This window comes from Talpa europaea, assembly GCF_964194135.1.
Source record: "Talpa europaea genome assembly, chromosome: 15".
Taxonomy (NCBI): Eukaryota; Metazoa; Chordata; class Mammalia; order Eulipotyphla; family Talpidae; genus Talpa; species Talpa europaea.
The window spans coordinates 85,990,332-86,010,044 of NC_140083.1; the positions used below are offsets into that span (position 1 = coordinate 85,990,332).

General features: G+C 63.7%; 1 protein-coding gene across 1 annotated transcript in view; it reads left to right on the forward strand.

Moving 5' to 3' along the window:
* RASSF3 (Ras association domain family member 3) overlaps positions 1-19,295 on the forward strand; it is a gene marked incomplete at both ends in the record, with an annotated part of 43,769 nt that extends 24,474 nt beyond the window's left edge. Inside the window, 4 exons of the mRNA XM_084255963.1 lie at positions 13,571-13,678; positions 14,843-15,062; positions 16,306-16,415; positions 19,146-19,295. Coding sequence (XP_084112089.1) covers positions 13,571-13,678; positions 14,843-15,062; positions 16,306-16,415; positions 19,146-19,295 — 588 coding nt within the window. The remainder of the gene's footprint in view (positions 1-13,570; positions 13,679-14,842; positions 15,063-16,305; positions 16,416-19,145) is intronic.
* Positions 19,296-19,713: the final 418 nt, after the last annotated feature.

Consider the following 19,713-nt stretch of genomic DNA (forward strand, 5'->3'; position numbering starts at 1 on the left):
GAGAACCTCGGGCTTCGGGACTGTGGGGTCAGCTGGCGGCCGGCCCCCGCCTCTCCGCCGGCAGCTTTGAAGCACCAGTGCTCGGCTTAGCTGGGGAGGAAAGATTTTCCATTCCAGTTACTTGTCGCCCTTGCAGCTGTGCTGACTTCGCTCCTTAAGTGCTGGCATTTTGGTGACTGTGGAGAGAAGTTACTTTCATTTCTCAGTGTTTTAAAAGAAGAGCGCAGAGGCAGCAACCAAGAACTGAGACCCAAAGAAGGAAAACAAAGTGTTACCTGTAAATTTGAATTTCCCTTCTTTTCCACCACTGAGAAGTTCTACTACCGAAACCCTCTAAAAATACCTTTCGGCAGCTCGCTGAGGTATTTTTATTTTCTCTTTGTCTAAAATTACCTGATTTGCACAGTGCACTCTGGTTTTCTGCAGCCTTCTGCTGGGCGCTTTAGCTTCTTCTCTGAGGTTCTGTGAGCTCAGGGTGACGTGCTTGACGGGAGGCAGACCGGCACGACAGGCCTTTACAGGAGGATGTCTCAAAATCGGAGGCAAATTTTGATTTAGCGCCTCCACGGGTGGCTTCTTCCCCGTGCTCCCCTGCCCTGTCACGGCCTCCTGTGGCACCACCTCTCTCTCCCCCTGACAGAAGGACAGTCCCTGAGCTCTGTCCACCGCGCTGCCCAGACCTCCCGCAGCGTTGCTGAATGTGGGGGCTCAGCAAGCACCTGTCCAGCGACGGAGTCGTCCGTTGCTAAACAAGAAGAAAGGGAGCAGTGTTGTCTGCTGGTGGCGTCTGCGTAGACACCGACAGTTTCCCATGAAAATCAATAAGGAAGTGGGGACAGAGGAAGAGTGGACGGGCGCTGGCTGGGACGGGACGGTCTCCCTTGTCGCCAGAGTCAGGGTGTGGTGTGGGAGCCAGGCCTGAGGCCAGGTGAGAACAGCTGGGCAGCCACCTGCCTCGCTTCGCGGCCCGCCCGCCCCGACACCTCTCAGTGTGTCTTTGTGTTTCAGCCAGTGTCTGTGCCTTCAGAAACGGGCTGACCTGCCCGAGTGGGGAGCCAGCGTTTATTTTGTGAAGACAGGTACACGAGGCTAGCAGTCCCCGCTGCTCCGTGCCTGGAAATGGCTCTCGGCTTGTGTGCGCGCATTTGCTCTGGAGTAGAAGCTCCTTGGAACAAGGCGGCCAGAGCTTCTGTTTGTTTTGTTTTTTAATTTATTTTTTACATAAATGAACCCATGTATTGCAGGCTGGTGATGTTTCAAACTGTGGAACTTCTGCTGGTCCTTTGGTTCCGCCTGCCTTCTGATGGCAGCTGCTGTGGTGCAGAAGTGGGGGTGTCAGTCCAGGCACCCCCAGGGACGCCAGCACAGGGCCGCACAGCTTGTGTCTTCCTCTGGTTTTGCCCCACAAGGAGCCAGTGTGCTCGGCATGTTGGCTGGCCTCAGTTTCCTTAACTGCTATCCTGCGGGGGCACCATAGCAGGCCCCCCATTACCAGGGATCCCCACCTTCTGGACGCGGCTCCGGGCAGGTGGCGCGGAGCACCCGTGGCTCCTGTCCAGACTGATAGAATTTCTGTCTTAGGAATCTTCTCATTTTGAGACATTTAATAAATGGAACGAAGTAGCGTGTGCAGTGGAGACAGGCAGTGTACAGTGTTAGGTTTTGCCCCGCACAGGAGAAGGCGGTTGTGTCTACTTGCGTGCTAAAGCCTTAGCGATGTGAGTAAAGCTGTCCTGCGTTTCTTCCTGTGTTTTCTGTTTTCCAAGTTACTCATCTGGAGGGTGTGCTACTTTGTGTCCGGGTTAAAACATCAAGAATAGCGTACAGTGTAACGCCAAAACTTACAAACTTAAAATACAAATGGTAAAGTTGGGGGGAAAGAAATGTTCCCAATTTACATGTGTTGGGGGGTTTCAAGAAGGACGGGGTTCGTCCTGGTCCTCTGCCTGCGCTGAGTCGGCTGAGAAGGGAGAGGTGAGGATCGTGGAGACCGAAGTGGGTCTCTTCTGTGACAGCTGAAGTGACGAGGCCGGTGGTGGGCTGCCCCGTGCGGTGGAAGCGGCCCCCAGATGACACCCACTTTGTCTTCCAGACCCCCGACCCTGACGCTGGCTCCCTCCTGGCCTGGGGAGGAGCCGGCTGGGGTGGGGAGGAGCCTCTCCTGTCGTCTCCTGAGGTCACGCGGCTCCTTGGTCAGTTTTCTCCTGGGCTGTGGAGGCCGTTTGGTCCGAGCAGGAAGGGGCTGGTTCCGGAGCCGGCCGGGCTGTGTTCACATCCCACCCTGTGACCTTGGCCTCGGCTGAGGCGCTGCACGGTGGGGTTAAAATCTCCACATAGGGCTTTTTGGAGACCACACGTGTTGCATGCATCTAGCATGTGCTGAGTACCCGGCTGGTCCTTGGCATCCGTCTGGTTGTCATCAGCGCTGCAGGCCTGACCCGCCAGCTGGCAACGTTTATCACCCCCTTTGTTCTTCCAGTCCTGACGGGGCCGCAAAATGCAGCCCTGGAGAGTGGTTCTCAGCAGGGCGGAACTTGGAAATTGGCTATTTTAATTTTGATCTTTTGGAAGGGAAAAATTTGTTCCCAAGGAAGAAAAGCTTTAAGTTGAAAGAATGTCGCGGGGCACACGGCGCGAGGAAGGTTTCTTGCACCCGGAATTGATTTTGTAGTCGGGAGTTGAAGGCTGTGGCCGGTTCAGCCTCGCAGGACGAACGCCTTTCAATTCCAAATAGCCTCGCTTGTTTTCAGGGACTCGGGAAGATACTCCCGGGGGAGGACTCGTGGCGTGAGCGAGGGGTGGAAGCGTGACGCGCTCACATCGTTGTTCCCACCAGCGAGCGTGCAGGGCGACGGCCTCCTTGACTTCACGTTTCCTCGGAAGTAGAGAGGAAGCATCCGGTGCCGTCGGGGGCTGCGGATTCGGGGAGCCGCGTGGGGCGCTGTCCTGTGACTGCTGAAGACGGGCGTCCGCTCCCCGCCAGCGTCTGCCGTTTCCTTCCTGTCCAGCCTGGGGTCGGCGGAGGACAGCTGGGTCCAGGCCCCCTCACGCTAATAGGCCCGTTAAATTCACTTTCTCTTTCTTCCAAGTCAGCGTTTACTTTTATCCAGTTTCCAGCCCGGACATGGCAGCTGAGCGGCCCCGTCCCCACCACCGCTGGGGCCGACCGGGCCTGACCCAGGGGCGGGAGGGCGGGCCCCCAGGTCGCTGGCCCCCGCCCTGAGGAAAGGTGGGGCGGGAGGCACTTCCTCCAGGCCTTTGGACTTCCTGTGCACGCCCGGAGAAAATGCAGCTGGGGCGTGTGTGCGAACTCGGGTGACACAGGCAACACCAGCCTCCTGCGCCACAAAGACAACTCAAACTGCTGTAACTTACTAAAAATAAACCACTGGCTGTCCAGTTCCCAGAGCAGCTGGAGGGCAGCTTCTCTTTGCCCGTGGTGGACGGGGGTGCTGACAGCCTGGCTCTCATTTGGCAGCGCGTGGCCGTCACAGCCTGTCTCTGCCCTTCCCGGCACCTTCCGTGCGGAGATGTGACAGAGGAAGGAAATGGCCCCTCCTCACGCACACTGTTGTTTCTTTGGGGGTGACTTTAGTGGGCACAGCAGAGTGTGTTGTTTGTGCTGGCAAAGCGTTGAATTACTTTGGGTTTGCTTCTGTCTCCAAGGCTATTTTTTTAAGATATACTTATTTATGCACACAAGAACTGGGGTGCAGGCCAGAGGTGTGGGGGTGCGAGGATTCCCCAGAGACAGAGTGGGGGACAGAACAGTGCCGCGGACCAGCACAGCAGTAGACCATGAGGCCACCTCAGGGCTGAGAGAAGCGTGCAGGGTGGTCAGGGCGTTGGTGAAAGAAATGACAAACAGACACACTTCAAGAGTGAAAATCTGAGTGTCATTTTCTTTGAGTTTGTGACCAGTATATATATGTTTTCCAAAGGCACAGGGACAGTGAATATCAATGAAATCAGCTTGCTCGTGGGCTCAGCCTGTCACCATCAGGGAGGTGATCTACATAACAAATAATGACCATTATAGAAGAAAGAAGGAAGTTTAGAAAGACAGATAAGGGATTAAAGTTTGTAGTTCTAGAAAGACGGGATGAGATTTTTAGCATTCTTGTAGTGGTTCCTGGTGGTCGTTATCTTTTGATAAGCTTCTGCCTTTTCAGGGAACTTCCGCTGCACTTCCTCTGCTTCAGGGTGTTATGCTGTCCCGTCCCCCCCCACCCCCAGCCGGATCTAGGGACCGTGGCGAAAGCCATTCCTAAAGGTCACTGCAGGGGGAGGTAGAACAGGTGGATCCACTGCTGAGGGGAGCAGCGGGGAGCCAGGAGAGGTCTGCCACGCCCTGTGGGTAGCTCCCTGGCCGGGGAAAGACTCAGGCTGCAGTGGCCGTGGACAGCTTGATTGCGCTGGGACTTCACCCCTGCGCCCCCAGGGAGGCCCTGCAGTTCCTAATTTTTAGACTAACTCTTTGTGGTCCCGGCCGGATGACTAATTCCCCAGCAAGCTGCCAGCTGCACCACGCGCCCTGAATCCAGGCGAGCACCCTGTTTCTAAGCCTGAGTCTCCAGACGCCGGAGGCCCACACCGAGGGTCTCTGGCTGTTTCCTGCGCTCAGCCTCCTTTCTTGACTTCACTGGCTTTGAACCCGACAGGCCTGAGCAGAACCACATGTGGCCGTGGCAGTCACTTTGTGAACGTGGCACACACGCTCTTCTAGGACTTCATTCTCCTCTTTGCAAAATGGGGGTGATGGGGCGGCCACCTCCGGGTGATCCTGGGAATCCTGAGTCAGGGAGAGGGTGTGGCCTGATGTCTGGGACGCGGGGAGGCTAAGGCTGACCGAGGGAGGCTGCGGCCACTCCCCAGGGATCTGGGTCGGCTAATTCTGTCCCTCTGGCTTGGGGAGCGGGACCAAAAACGAAGGGGGGGGGCGCAGAATGGGGGAGGTGTATTGACGAGATGTTTTTTTCCCTTCTAAATGTCAAGTTCAGCTGTTTGAGGTCCTGACTGAACCCCCAGAGGCAGTGGGTCCAGGCTGGGGTTGAGTCCTCGATTGGGTTCAGTGAGGAGGGGGCTGAGGCATGTGGTGTTCTTCTCAGGGCGGGGTCTGCCTCCCTGGTCTGCCTCTGCTGGACTCTTTCTGGGGTCCCTGCTTCACCCCACCCCACGACTCTGAGCCACACTGTGGGGAGGGCCGGGGTTCTATAGAGAAGGAGCCTATGGGGATTGCTCACCTGCGGCTCTTCAAGGTGTTGCCTGCGTGTCTTTCAGTCTCTGCACAGCCCCTGCGGCCGGGAAGGCTAAGGTCTCAGGTGAAGCCACCGCGGGGGGCTGCACTGGGGAAGGAGGCGGGCGGGTGTGGGGTGCAGGCAGGTGTGGGTGCCCCGCGTGAGCTTCCTCTCCTGGACACCGTCCTCGGCGCAGGTGGCGGAGCGGCTCCATCCTGGGCGAGGGCAGCAGGAGGAGGGTCAGCCAGAGGGGCGGACGGGCTGCGGGGCAGAAGGGACAGGAGACATCGGCGCTCCCTGCAGGCTTTTCGGCTTGTCTGTTTAAAACGCCCGTCCGTGTCCTGAACATCGGGGAGACGCCGCTGCTCGCGGGGCTGCGTCTGTGCCGGCGCCGGCCGTGGCGCGTGCGGGTGCGAGGGCTCGTGCGAGGCTCAGTGCAGAGGACACGGGCGCGGCGCGCGAGCCCAGGCCTCACGGGCTCCCTGTGGCGACCGTCCCCCGGCTCCTGCAGCCCCACTTCTAACCGTGCTGCCTTAAAACGTAGCGTCCGCGCCGCTCTCGGCGCTCCCCGTGCCGCGCGGCTGTCACTGGGCGCCACATCCCGGTCGCCGCGGGAGACGCGGCCCTGCGGGGACCTCGGCTTGTGCTGATGTGCCCCGGCCTGCCTGCCGGCCGCAGAAGTGTCTCGTGTTCTCGAACGCACCGTCCAGCCAGGCGGGGGCCGGCGGAGCGACGGCTCCAGGTGCCCGCAGGCCTCGGCCGGGGCCTCCAGGTGGCCGCTGGTGGCGGAGCCGGAGCCGGAGCGACCGGGAGCTGCTGAGCTTCCCAGCCGGGCCGCCTGTAACCAACCGCCTGCCCGGAGCGGCGGCCCTGAGACCTGACGGCCCGCCCGCCCCTCCGGAGACCCCCTCGCCGCCCGCCCGAACCAGGACTGCGGTGGGGCCTGTCAGGTCAGGGCGGGCCTCGCCCGCGCTCGCACCGTGGCCGCGGCTCCCCTCCCGGCCCAGGCCTGCCCTCAGCGCCGCTTCTGTTTATTTTCCAGTGAATTCTCCTAACCCCGCCCTAGCGCCGCTGTGGGGGACTCATGCCATGCGGCTTGGAGGGTGGGGGTGTTAGAAAGCGTAGCTGGAAGGGCCGCAGACAGTGGGGTCCTTGCTGATAAGAAGAAAAGGGCAAGCCCGAGGTTGCCCCAGAGGCGAGTGCCTGCCTCCCCTGGGAACCATGTCGCCTGAGCAAATGTTTTAATTAGCAGTGAAAGAAACCCGCTGGGAAGGGCACCGAAGAGGCCGCGGAGCCTGGACGCGACGCAAAGCCTGGGGAGCCTGGCAGCCTGCGCTCGGGCCGCTTGTGCTTTTGGAAATTTCTCGTTGGGTTTCCTGCCCCTGTGCCGTGGGCACCTGCCAAGGGGTGCGCGGCGGGGGCCGCAGGGACTGTCCCCGGCCGGTCTCCTCCGTGAGTCTCTTCTGTCACGAGTCGCCGGGCAGTGCGGGCGGCTCGTGGCTGTGACCAGACACCCAGCACCAGCGTGTGGCCTCTCAGCTGCTGACCGCTCCTTCTCCCGGTGGTCAGGAGGCCCTCTGAGAGCCCAGACTCCCTGCAGCTTCCGTGTGCCCGGCCGAGGCTGGCCCGGGGGTGCTGACTCACCCGCGGCCACATCCCTCTCCTCTTGTCATGTGATGGGCCAGGCTGGGCGTGCTGGTGGTGCGGGCTCACGAGCGTGCCTTTCTTGGCTGCCTTGCTCACCTGGACGCTGAGGAAAGTTAAACCAGTTGTGCCAAGTGTCACCTTTCAGAAACGGAGCGCTCTGCATGCAGCCCCTTGGAAACCTGGTTCCGCGCGAGCGTCGTCTGGCGCGCCCGGGGCTGGACCTCGGGCCGGGGCACTCTGTGGAGCCTGGGCCACCTCCAAGTTTGTCTTCTGGCTCCAGACAACGAGTGCTGTGTGCCGACTGGCACGCGCCCCGGCTTTGGAAGCGCGGCCATATAGGGTATGGAGGCTGGTAACCAGGGGCTGCAAAAAGTGGGGTCACGGGAGGCCCAGATGAGGCGCTGTTCAGGGCACCGCAGCTGCAGTTAATCTTACTAGCACGCTGGGCCTGCGCCCGCCCCCCCCCCCCCCCCCCCCAGCCAGCGCGCGGGGCTCCGGGGGCTGCTTTGAAGGCTCCGGCCTTTGATGGTGCAGACGTCGGCCGAGGCCTGAAACATGCCGTCTCCGGTCTACAAAGGCCTTTTGTGCCCTGCACGTTCATTCAGCTCTGAGACGCAAACTAAACAATTCCGCGCGGACTGCCGAGCCCGCAGGAGAGGCGATGGCCATGCGGCACGCGCTCTGGGCCCCGGGGCCCCGAGGGCCGGTGGAGACAGAACGGAGCCCCCGGGGCCCGTGTCCAGCCCGCCCCGGCCCGGGTTCTGGAGTGAGAGAGTCGACAGGCCCCGGCCGTCGGCCGCGCAGAGTACACGCGGGAAGAAGCGAAGGGGGGGCGGTGGGGGCCCAGCCTGACCCGGCGGGGCAGCCGAGGTTCTGAGGTGGAGGTGAGCGAGGTGAGCGGGGGCTCTGGCGGCCGGCGGGCACGGCTTCTCGGGGCGGGGCCTCGAGGGCAGGGTCACAGCTGGGGAGCAGGGGTGGGCCTCGCGGCGCTGCGGGAGACTCGCGGGGGCCGGGCACAGTGCGTGGAGGGGAGGCTGGGAGGACTGAGAAGCGATGGGTGGTGCCCAGGACGTCCCTGGCTCCCGCTCGGCCCCCCCAGCTGCGCAGAGAGAAGGCCGCAGCGGCCTCCACCTGCACACGCCGCCACCCGCTTCTTCCTCGGGTCCATGTTTGAGACGCCCCCAGGACCCCGCTCTGCCTGTGGGGCTCTGGCAGGCCGCCCGGGGCAAAGGGGCTGTTTGTGACCAGGAGCGCGGGACCCCCGGTGACGGCGCCGTCTCTGGTGAAGAATTAGTGAGGGAAGAGGCACCTGCAGACTGCGCGGGTCTCCCCGATACCTTCTTGGGCCTGTCAGACTCCGGGCTCCCTACGGTGCTGGTCATCGGGGGACGGGGTCGGGGCTCCGACTCTTCTGGCCACAGAGCATGCCGGCGCGGGCTGGTGTCCGGCTTGGCCTGCAGTGCGCTGTGCATTCCCTCCGCCGCCCCTGCGTTCCCATCTCTTGACACAAGGCACACGAGGGGGCTGGGACACCCCCTCTTCTTTGCTATCAGGAGCACGAACAGCAGATGCCGTGCAGGTGCGGCGCGGAGGGGCCTGCAGTGAGCTGAGCTCCTCTGCCCCCTTGTGCCTCCGAGGCTGGGGCTCTGAGTGGGGACCATCCGACGGACACGGGGTGCACACAGGCTGTCCCTGCCTCCTCAGCCGCTTGTCTGCACTGACCTGGACACCTCCAGGCGGGAGGAGCCCTCAAGGCTGCGTTGGACCAGCTCCGGCCGTGCCCGTCCTGTGCCCGCTTTGGGATTTGCGCTTGCGCACCCGCTCACCTCACCATCCTGGGACAGTCCCTCTGGCTCCTGGCATCATTCGCGTGACCGGGTCAGCCCGAAGGCCCCTCTGCAGGGGAGGTCTCTCCAGAGAAGACCCCGTCCCGCTCGGGTTCGTGATACTTCTTTGGTGCCCCTCCTGGGAGGAGCCCGGCGGAAGACGCGCGCCTTCGCCAAGACTCTGTTCTGCGCCAGCTGTCCCTGAAGCCCCCCCGGGGTGGCGGCCACTGCTCCGGCCCGCCTGGTCTCGGCACGAGGCGCCCGGTGTTTGTCTGTACACGTGACGCCCGCGTTTGTCCTGTGGGCACCGCACTGGGTACCCCGTTTGGGACGTCGGAGGTGGCGGCTCTTCCTCGGCTGGGGAGGAGACCAGCAGAAGTTGCGAGTTTGGAAGGAGGCTCGCTTGGAGGAAGCTCCTGCTGGTGGCCTTTGCCTTCTGAGTTTACATCAGCCAAGGGGCACCCCCAGAATGCCAGGAGTCAGGGCGACTCCCCGGGAGGGAGAAGGCACCCAGAGCGCGGCGACTGCTCCCTGCCTGCTGTGCCCCCGCCGTCAGCGCCGAGACGGTTTCCTGCCCAGGGTCTGTGCTGGGGGGGAGAGCCAGTAGCTGCTGCTTATGGAGGCGTCCAGCGCACAAGGGGGCACAGGAGGAGCCACTAGACAGTAAACTAGCCGAGCAGAGCTGGAAAGGGGGGGCCGGAGCTGTGCCCCCCAGCTCGGTAGCTGCTGAGTGACGGGCGCGCCGTGTTCTCATGCAGCTGTGTAAGGTACACGCCGTTGGCACGTTTCTCAGAGAGGAGGCGGCGGAGGGTCCGACAGGGCAAGCGACGGGGCCGTGGCCACGCAGCCCGGACTTGGCAGGGCCCGGCCAGAGCCCGACGGGCCCCTGGAGCAGCAGGGCCGTCCTCACCCCTCCCCAGCAGGCCCCTCCCGAGCTTCAGGGTTGCCTTAAAGCGTTTAGACTAGAATTTCAGACCCGCGGGTGAGTTAGAAAGAAGAGTAGAAGGAGCAGAAGCACCTGCTCAGAGGCTCGCCCGCGTGCACCTTCTTAGAGCACCGTGACTTGGGCTCTTTCATGTGGGCTGGGCGGGGTGTGGGGCGGCGGGGTGTGGGGCGGCGGGGGTGTGGGGGGCAGCGGGGGTGTGGGGCGGAAACAACAGCCGCTCTCACCCCACCCAGGAGCCCAGCCCCCCAGGAGCGCCCGCGGGCTTGGGGGTGACAGGAGAAGCCGCGGGGCTGCTCACTCCTGGGGGGGGACTTCGCCTGGGGGGCCGGGAGGTTTGGGGGAACATGAAGCAACGCGGCCAGCAGAAGGTGACCGCGGCTCGGGGGGTGCAGGCCGGGGCGTGCGTCCCGCGAGCAGCCGGAGCAGCTGCCGGAGCCGCGGGGCTCCCCAGGCGTCCCGCTCCCTGCCCAGCCGGGGCTCGGGGTGTCCGGGCTCCCCTGCGGCCCCCCCCCCTGGCCTCTTTCTGCCTCGGGGTTCCGCTGTGTCCCCAGAGCCCTGTCATCTTCCCCCTCGAGAGGAAACGGGGGGCTCCTCTGAAGGGGTCAAGGTGCAGACGTTCCCCAAGACACGGAGCCGGGCTTGTGGCCGCTGCAGACCCGCCCCGCAGGGCCGAGCCGGGACGCCCGTGACCGCAGGGACCGCCCGGCGCCTTCCCTTGGCCGTTCCCCACTCACTTCACCGCCCGAGAGCGAGCCGTGGGGTGCCCAGTCCCCCTCCCCCCTCCCCTCCTCCCCCACCCCTCCCCCTCCCCCCCCCCAGGCCCGGCCCTGGGCAGGCAGCTCCGCTCCTCGCTCCTCGCTCCCTTCTCGCGGGAAGCGGCGGCGGCGGAGCTCTGGCCCTGCCGCGGGCGCGAGTCGGGTGGGCCTCGTCCCCGTCCCCTGCCGTGAGGGGCGCATCGCTGCTCGCTCCACGGCGGGTGCCTCGAGGCACCCCCGGACGGTCGCCCCGAAGCGCGGGAGCGGATCGGCTGGGCCCGCGGGGAGCAGGGTGGTGGCCGCGTGTTGTCCGTTGACGTGGAAACGGTCACTGCAGCTTCTGGAAGTGAATCTCAGCGCCCCCCCCCCCCGCACCCCAACAGTACATCCAAAAGCAGGTTGACACGGCGGCTGCTCCCCAGGGAGTCGGGGCGCTCCTGAGGCCGAACTAGACACAGTCGGCTGCTCGCGCCGAGGCTCGTCCCGGGGTCCCCATGAGGGCCTGAGACAAGGATCGTGTCAAGCCCTGGCATGGGGAGCCCCCTCTTTGCTGCGTGCACATGCGCAGGGTCAAGTCTAATTTGCACGCGAGGCCCCGGGAGCGATGCGCCCCGCTCGCCAGGCCCGTGGGGCGTGGGCCGTGGGGCGTGAGCCTGCGCTCTCCTCGCCGCCGTCTCCCTCTCGGGCTGCGGGTGGCTGAGCCGTGGAAGAGGGCGCGCTGCTGTGCCCCGCCGGGCTGCCTTTCACGGGCACCTTTCTGTTGCCCAGACACTGGCGTCCCCAGGCCGGGGCTGCAGGCGGGAACATGACTGGTGAACGCGCACACCCTCTCGGGCCTTGAGGGCAAAGACCAGAGTCTTCCTGGCCCCAGAGCCCTCTTGTACGGCACGGGGGTGTGAGTGTGCGTGAGTGTGTGAGTGACCGTGAGAGTGGGGGGGGGGGGCGAGAGACTAGGTCACAGCGGGCAGAGCAGAGCAGACCCTGCTTGAGAACCTGGAGCTGGGGCGGCTGTGATGTGGCCCCCAGGGGCACCTTTGGGCTAAAAATCAGGGTGGGCGTGGGCTTAACTGAGGGGCGCCCAAACTGTTAAGGGGAGAAACCCGCGTTGTCCCCCGAGGACTCAGGCCCACCCCGGCCCCTACAGGCGAGTCACCAAGCTGTGTGCGCCCCGACGCCTGCCGCAGAGGCCCCCGAGCATGCAGCGGGAGAGAGGCGCCGGGGAGAGGGTTCCACACAGGCTCCCGGCCAAGCTCCAGATCAGCCCCCTCGCGGGCAGCGGCTCAGCCAGCCAGGCAGGGCCCGAGGCGGCGTGGGCAGGCCCGGGCAGAACCCGGAGGAAGGTCCAGGAAACACGACGGGTGGGCGGGCTCAGGGCCGGGAGAGGGAGGAAATGAAAGTTCAGCACCGGCTCCTCCGACTGCATCGATCCCAAGGTCAAGCGGCAACCGCGCGGCCTCTCGGGAGCTGGGCGGTGCTGCCTGCGGGGCTCGTGCTGGGGTAGAGCCCAGGAGAGGCGCCTGCCACGGGACTTTGGTCCCCGCTCCCCGGGCACCCCCAGCAGCCCTCTCCAGGAAGCCAGTCCAGCAGCGGCAGGGCAGCCCGGCAGGGCTGCTGGCGATGCCGGGGGTGTTGGCTGCGACTTCTGTCAGGGCCGCGGAGCAGAGGGGAGCTGTTAGGTGTCTAATCTGGTGGGGTTGTCCCTGACAGACCCCTTGGCGTCCGGAGCCCCAGCCCCTCTCATGCCCATCAGCTCGTCGCGGGGGCGGGTGGGGGCTGGGTGGAAGGAGCTGCCTCTTGGGGTCAGGCTCCAGGTATGTCCCGTCACTGCCACACAAGTTGGGTTTCCAGTGGCCGGTGAACTGACCTCTTGACGCTTGGTCTCATCTGAAACCGGAGTCTTGATGCCCGCCTGTTACGTTGCCGGCAGAATTAATGTGTGGCACAAGTTAGGTGCCTGGTGTACCTGGCTCTGAGGGGCCGCCACGTGATTCTCCACAGTGACTCGAGCATTTAACTAGGGGTGGGAGGCTGGGGGGTGCTTAGGGGGAGTCTGCTACTTGCATCTTTTTTTTTAAAGATTTATTTATGCATGCAAGAGCTGGGGTACAGGCCAGAGGTGCAGGGGGTGAGAGGACTGACCAAAAACAGAGTGGGGTGCAGGACAGGCAGAGCCACTGAAATCCGCTGCTGAGGGGAGCAGCGGGGAGACAGGAGAGGTCTGCTGCGCCATGTGGGTAGCTCCCTGGCCAGCTGGGGATCAAACTTGTGCTGCTGCAGAGGCTGCAGATTGCTTCACAGTGCGGTGCTTAACCCCTCGCGCCCCCAGGAGGCCCTGCTACTTGCATCTTAACATGAAGATTTGCCTGGCAGGTGAAATTGGTTATAACTTGACAGGTCAGTGATTTGTGCCAGTGAACATTATTAATGACCGTACTTTTTGTTAATAAATATTAATACCTGTAAAGATCATAAAGGTGATAGATTTGCTAAAGAGAAGCTTCTGGGGCCTCCGTGGTGGCGCAAGGGGTTAAGACGCAACCTATGAAGCTGTCGGCAGCCACTGCAGCACGAGTTCGATCCCCGGCCAGGGAGGTGACCCACAGGGCGTGGCAGGCCTCTCCTGCCTCGCCCGCTGCTCCCCTCAACAGTGGATTTCAGTGGATCCGCCTGTTCTGCTCCCCACTCTCTCTCTGGTGACTCCTCACCCCTCTTTGCACCTCTGGCCTGTACCCCAGTTCTTTGATGCATAAATAAATAAATCTTTAAAAAAAAAATAGAGAAGCTTCTGGTGTGTGTCTTCAAATCTTGTTTGGAATAGAAGCAGCCCGTGCGGCAGGCGCGCTTGGGGAATGTGCTTTTGCAGATGGGAAAGTTAGCAGAGACAGTTTTGCAAAACAGTATTTATGGAAAAGTTGCTTTTAGCTTCTGACAAATTGGTTTGTCACAAATTGATGTGATACATTTCTTAGGGCTGAAGTTTGAAGAAAATAAAACCACAACTTATGGATGACACTGGGGAGCTTGCGGGGGGCAGGGTCGGGCGGGGGATTAATTCAAGGTAAACGGCCCCACAGCTGTTCTCGTGGGGGATGTGAAAAGAATCCTTATCTGCTTTTTCCCCGATTGCTCACGTGTGCCATGTCTTGTCTCTTCCCCCAGGATGTGGAGAAAGAGAAGGAAACCCACAATTCCCTCAGCAAAGAGGAAATCCAAGAGAAAGTTCATAAATACAATTCGGCAGTGACAGACAAGTTGAAGATGACCTTGGTAAGCGCCCGTCGTGCTTCAAGGTGTTGGTTACGTTAGCCACGTGTCAGAGACAGACCTGAGCTGCCGGTGTGCTTTAGAATTCCTGAAAAGCATTTGCAGAACTTTACCAATCCGTGTGTGCAGCCCCGGAAAGTGAAATACTTCTCCAGCTTCCATGTTTTCGAAAGCTGCATTTTGAAGTAAAATTATCCAAGAGTAGTGAACATTGCATTTTAAAGGTTCCAGTTTTCACAAGAATGAATAAGTGACTGTGTGTTGTAAACTGAGGTTGTGGAAAGAAGATGGACTAGAAAGGCTTTTAATGTTTTGCTTTAACTGTGTCACTTGTACATAACGGGGTTTGTAGTTAATATATAGAGGTTTTCATACGACAGTCAACATTTTTCTCAATAATCTGAATGTAAAGAAAAGTCAAGACCATCATTACTGGTTTTGGCAACTAAGGAATAATCCTGCCAACATCCGGGGACAAATACCGCGCTCATCAGCTTGTATGCGCCGGATAAGTGTCGTTTCCCGTATAAAAATCACACCTTACACAGCCGTTGAGAAACAGCCCGTGTACAGGAGCTGCCGTGAGCAGCATGTGCAGGAGCAGCAGCCGCTCCGAGCCGCGACCCCGCTCTGGTCAGAACCACCCCGTGCAGCCGCGGGGTCAGCTGCTGGGGCCGCGGGGCCCTTGTGCGTGTGGGTTCAGAGACACACGAGCTCCGGTGCTTATCACAGGGACGGAGAAGGGGCCTCGTGTTGCCAACTGCCCCGAGACTGCGAGGTTTCGGTTGTCAGAGAGTCACGACACATTTTTGCACAGAAAACAGAAAAAGATACATCCTGACTTTTCCGACAACCGATCGCCATTTTCCGGCCTCTCCTTGTTACTCAGCACCTCGGAGTCCCGCGTGGACTCCTTCTCCGTGGCCAGCTGGCCGCCAGCGCAGGTGTCGCGTCCTGTGGCCGGGCCGGCCTCCACCCAGGGCCTGCCTCACCCCGGCCCCACCTCTGCCCGCAGGCCTCCCCCCGCCACCCTCCCTGGAGGTGGTCCCTCAGGGGTGGTCACGGTGACGTCCACCTCGGAGCCAGAGAAGCTTCCCCTGTCCCTTCGTGGGGTGTGCGTGTCCTCCCGGCGCCCTCCCAGCTAAGTGTGCGCTTCTCTCTCGCCAGAACTCCAACGGGACGTACACTGGCTTCATCAAAGTGCAGCTGGAGCTCTGCAAGCCGACGTCCGCGGCCTCCGGCCCAGGCAATGGCTGCATGAACACGCTTCACATCAGCAGCACCAACACCGTCGGGGAGGTCATCGAGGCCCTGCTCAAGAAGTTTCTCGTGGCCGAGAGCCCGGCCAAGTTTGCACTTTACAAGCGTTGTCACAGGGAAGACCAAGGTACCTTCCTTCACGTCTCTGTCCCCAGCAGGAGGCACGCTGTGTGTGTCCAGCTGTGTCAGCCCGGGGGCCACCTGAGGCCACGGCCCTGGGGGGGCGCCACCCTGACTCCGTGGCTGAGTTGGGTGGCTCTGACGCACATGCCACTGCAGGGTGCCTGCGAGCGCGCCCTGGGGCTGTGTCCCCTGAGCCTGCATGGGGCCGGGGGTGACTGCGTTTAGCCCCACTAAGCGCACAGCCCCGGCTTCCTGGGGTGCCTGGCCCGCCCTCCCAGCAGCACACACAGGGGGTGAACAGTGTTTTGATTTGCGATCTGAACTTCACACCCACGTCCAGCCCGGAAGAGAGTGTGTGGTTCCTGCGCGGGCTGAGCAGGACCCCCCAGGTCAGCGTCGAGCGGTGCCCACGGTGGGCAGCATTGGGTTAGCAGCCCCCTGACTGCAGGCTGGGGGTGAGCGCTCAGCTGCTGAGCTGGCTCCCGTGTTTCTGGGTGGGGCCTCGAGCAGCTCCCAGGAGACAGCCGGGCCTGGACACGGCGGCAGCGCCTGCATCGCGTGGCGACGAGGCCCGCCTGGTGCTGGGTGGGCGGGCGTTTCCTGGACACACAGCGTGACCAGGCAGGGCAGCAGGCAGCAGCAGGGGAGGGTGGGATTTACGCCACAGCTGTTGTCGGATGTGCCAGCATAACGCGGGTGACCCCGGGGTTCTCTCAGCCGGCCAGTGTCTTCGCCTGCCCGCCCGGGCTTTAGCTGCACAGGCCCAGCGATGGCACCGGGTTGAGAGATTAACCCAAGGCTGGCAAATCTTCCAGCAGGACAGGCAGGGGTGGGGGGTGTGTGTGCAGCCCCCGGCGTGTGTGTTCTGCTGCTGGGTTATTTGCAGCTGCCAGTCTAAGTTGATGTATCTGGAGGTTTGTTCCCAGAGCTCTGGCTTCCGTCCCCTGGACGGTGTTTTGCTGCTTCTAAAGGGGCGCCAGGGCCTAAAGCTCAGCGCTGCCTCTTCTCTCTGAAAGGAGGAGCAGGACCCTCCGTCTGGTTTGAGACCGATCACCACTGACTCCACTCCTGGAGTGTGTCCCCCCGCGGGGCGCAGCTGCCTGTGCAGACGGCCTGGCCCGCCCCGCCGTAGCCTGGGGGTCGCATGGGGGGTGACGGGGCTGCGTGACCTGGCCCTTGACCTGGCGGGAAGGTGGGCGCGCGGTGTCGCGGGCGGCGCGGGTGACACGCTCCTGCCCCTCACGCAGTCTACGCCTGCAAGCTCTCGGACCAGGAGCGCCCGCTGCACCTGCGCTTGGCCGCCGGGCCCCGGACGGACACGCTGAGCTTCGTTCTCCGCGAGCATGAGGCCGGGGAGGTGAGTGGCCGCGCTTCCTCGCCCTGACTGCCCGGGGAGGAAGCTGGGGGCGCTGTCCGTCCGCCCTGGGAGCGGAGGGGGACCCCGGCGGCGGCTCCGTGTGTTGTGACGAGTCGGAGTCGAGCCCAAAGGCAGCTGCGGGTCATTCCTGCGCAGAGTGTTGCGCCGGCCTCGCCTTTTCGGAGGGGGAGGAAATGCTTTTCTGTCACCTCATCTCCACCCACAGGGTCATTTTCACCCCCTCTGACCTCCCAAGTGCTCGAATCCAGCTGAACTTTGAAAGCTGATCCCGCCATATGTTTGCGGCCCACAGGAGGCGCCGGGCTAATTTGAGCTGAAGGGAAGTAGAAGGAAATTCAATCTCTTTACCACAAAGACACCGACTTCCTGGAATCTGTTCCTTTTTCACCTAGATGGCCGTGGATTTGTATTTATTGAGGGCCCGTGTGCCGTGTTCTCTGCACGGACACTCGCCTGGAGGCCAGCTGAGCCCAGGAATGAGCTTTGGACTGGCCCCCGAGGCCCAGGAGCAGCTTTAAAGTGGCGCAGGAGCCCGTGTCCCCGGCCCTGGGCCTCCGTCTTCCTCGGCCGCGGGGGCGGGAGGCGGCGTCCACGTGGCTCTTGGCATGACGCAACGCGGCTGGAATGTCTAGGTTAGGAGGAGGAAACGCTGCTTCCTTGCGTCCCTCCTGTCAGCCGGGAGCGTGACTTTAAATCCTGCCCCTGCGGTGCCCGGTGCCCAGCCGCGCGGGGGGCAGGGGGCAGGGGGCGCGGTGGCCTGAGTCACGGGCGGGAGCGGGTGTGAGCGCGCGCTGCGGGGATGGCGGCTTCTGAGTCTCAACCGGAGCTTTATTCAGGGGGGTCTTAGGGGAAAGGGGGATTTTGGAGCATTCCTGAAGCTTCTTTGGGTCAGTGTTTGGACGCTTTCAAGATTCCCGCTCACTTTGGGGCGCCCAAGCCTGACTCGGCGTCTCCTCTGGCCAGTGGCCCCTCGCCCCCCCAGGCCCGGCCGTGGCCCGTCGCCTCCCACTTCCCGCCTGTCGCCCGCGGGTGCGCCCGCCCCTGAGTGTCGGGGCGCCCTGCGGAGGGGATCGTGTCCGCTCAGGGTTGAGATTTGCCCCGCGCCGTGGGCCCCAGACTGCTCTGCTGGGCCTCGGCGGCTCTTGTCTGGTCCTCGAGGGGAACCGAGGAGGGAGGCGGCCCCCCACGGCCGGCAGGGAGGGAGGAGCTGGCCTGATGGCGCGTCTCTGTTGGAGAGCAGACGCAGGTGAGAGGAAAATGTTCGTTTGTTGGAGCAGACGCTGCCGGCACGGGAAGGTTTGTTCTCCTGCTCCACGCGCTCGCGGCCCCGCCCGTGACAGCCGGTCTCCGGGTGGTCTCCGGGGGCCTCGGTCGTGCGGCCCTGGTGGCGCCACCCTGAGTCCCTCACCCGGCCCGGGGCCGCCCAGCCTTCTCCCTGCCCCACGGTTCTGGGGATTTCCCAGCAGCGCCGATCCTGGGGGGTTCCTGGCCATGGGGTGGGGGGTCCGGGCGGGGGGTCCCGGTGAGGGTGGTTCTCAGCAGGCCCGGGGACCCCTGTAGGGAGGGGCAGATCTGTCCTTGGAAGCCGGTGCTGCCAGGCCAGCGACATTCACTGGTTTTTTTTTTGTTGTTGTTGCTAAGATTTATTTATTTATGCTACAAGAGCTGGGGTGCAGGCCAGAGGTGGGGGGGTGAGAGGATCCCCCAGAGACAGTGGGGAGCAGAACAGGCAGACTGACCGAAACCCACGGCTGAGGGGAGCAGCGGGAAGACAGGAGAGTCTGCTGCGCCCTGCGGGCCGCTCCCTGGCCGGCGGGGGATGGAGCTCGTGCCGCAGAGGCCGCGGGCAGCTTCGTAGTGCAGCGCGGAGCCCCTTGCGCCCCCAGGGAGGCCCGACGCCCACTGTTCTACTGATCAAGTGACGCAGACGAGCAGACCAGCCCTGGGTTCGGTGCCGCTGCTATGGCCAGTGGCCGGTGCTCTTGGGGCCAGACCCGGAGGCTCGGGCAGGAGGCAGAGCGCCTGTCCTGATGGGGCTGTGACGGGGTGGCGGCGCCCACGGAGACGGCCGACGGCCGCAGCCTGGGCGGGAAGGGGGTGCGGGGATGGGGCGCGATCCCGTGGGGAAAGGGCCCCGGAGCTGCCCCTTGATGCTGAGCTGGGCAGGCGAGGGGCGAGCCAGGGGAAGAGCCCCCGGCCAGGAGGGCGCTGGGCGGGGAGTGGGGAGGCGAGGGGGGGCTTAGCGGACACTCAGCGACGCCCCAAGGGTCAGCGGGTGCGCCGGGGCCAGGCTGGCGTTCCCCAGAGTGCCCTGGGCTGGCGGGCACAGGCGGCGGGTCTGAGAGGTCGGAGCGGCTGGGGAGGAGGCCGTCCCTGGGCGGAGGTGACGGTGGCCGGCCCTGAGGGCCGAGGGGTGCGCCGTCCAGGGATCCCCGCGACCGGGTGGCGTGGGGAGGCCTGAGGTGCACCTGGGGCGCGGGGCGCGGTCTCTGGTGCTGCGGGAGTCGGGTCGGGAGTGAGGAGCCAGACGGGCCCAGGGGTCTGGAGCCTTTGGGCTCGTCCCGGGCGGCAGAAGAGGGGTTGGGGGGCGGAGGGGCGCGGCGGGGAGCGGGGCGGGGACGCGGGGACACGGGCGGGCCCTGGCGGGAGGCGGCGGCGGCCCCGGTCCCGAGCCCGAGCCCACCCGGCGCGGCCTGTCTGTCTCCGCAGTGGGAAGCCTTCAGCCTGCCGGAGCTGCAGAACTTCCTGCGCATGCTGGACCGCGAGGAGGCCGAGCACCTGCAGGGCCTGCGGCGGCGCTACGCGACCTACAGACTCCAGCTGGAGGAGGCCCTGCGCGCCCTGTGCAAGCCCGACTAGGGGGCCCCGCGCGCCCGCCAGCGCCGCGTCTCTTCCCGGGGGCTCCGCCCCCCGCAACGCTGGCTGCTCCCCGCGGGCGCGGCCCCTCCCGCCTCCCCGGCCGCGGGCCTGCCCGCCCTGCCCGCCCTGCCGGCGCTGGCTGCTGCCTCCCGGCCCGGGCTCCGGCGGTTTCTTCTTCTTTCACTTGGTGCCTTCGCGGAGAGCCCGGCACGTGCACGTGTTTCCAGACTTGCCCGACCCGCGCGCGCGTCCACGCTGAAGCCGCCTGTGGTTTTCCCGGGTCGGGACCCCCCGCAGGAGCCGAGGGGCGCAGGGAGTGGGGAACTGGGACGTCTGTGGAGGGCTTGGGGGCGTCTGGCAGAGACAGGACAGGGCAGGTTGGGAGGCGCGGGCCGAGCGATTCGGCGTGGAGGAGCTG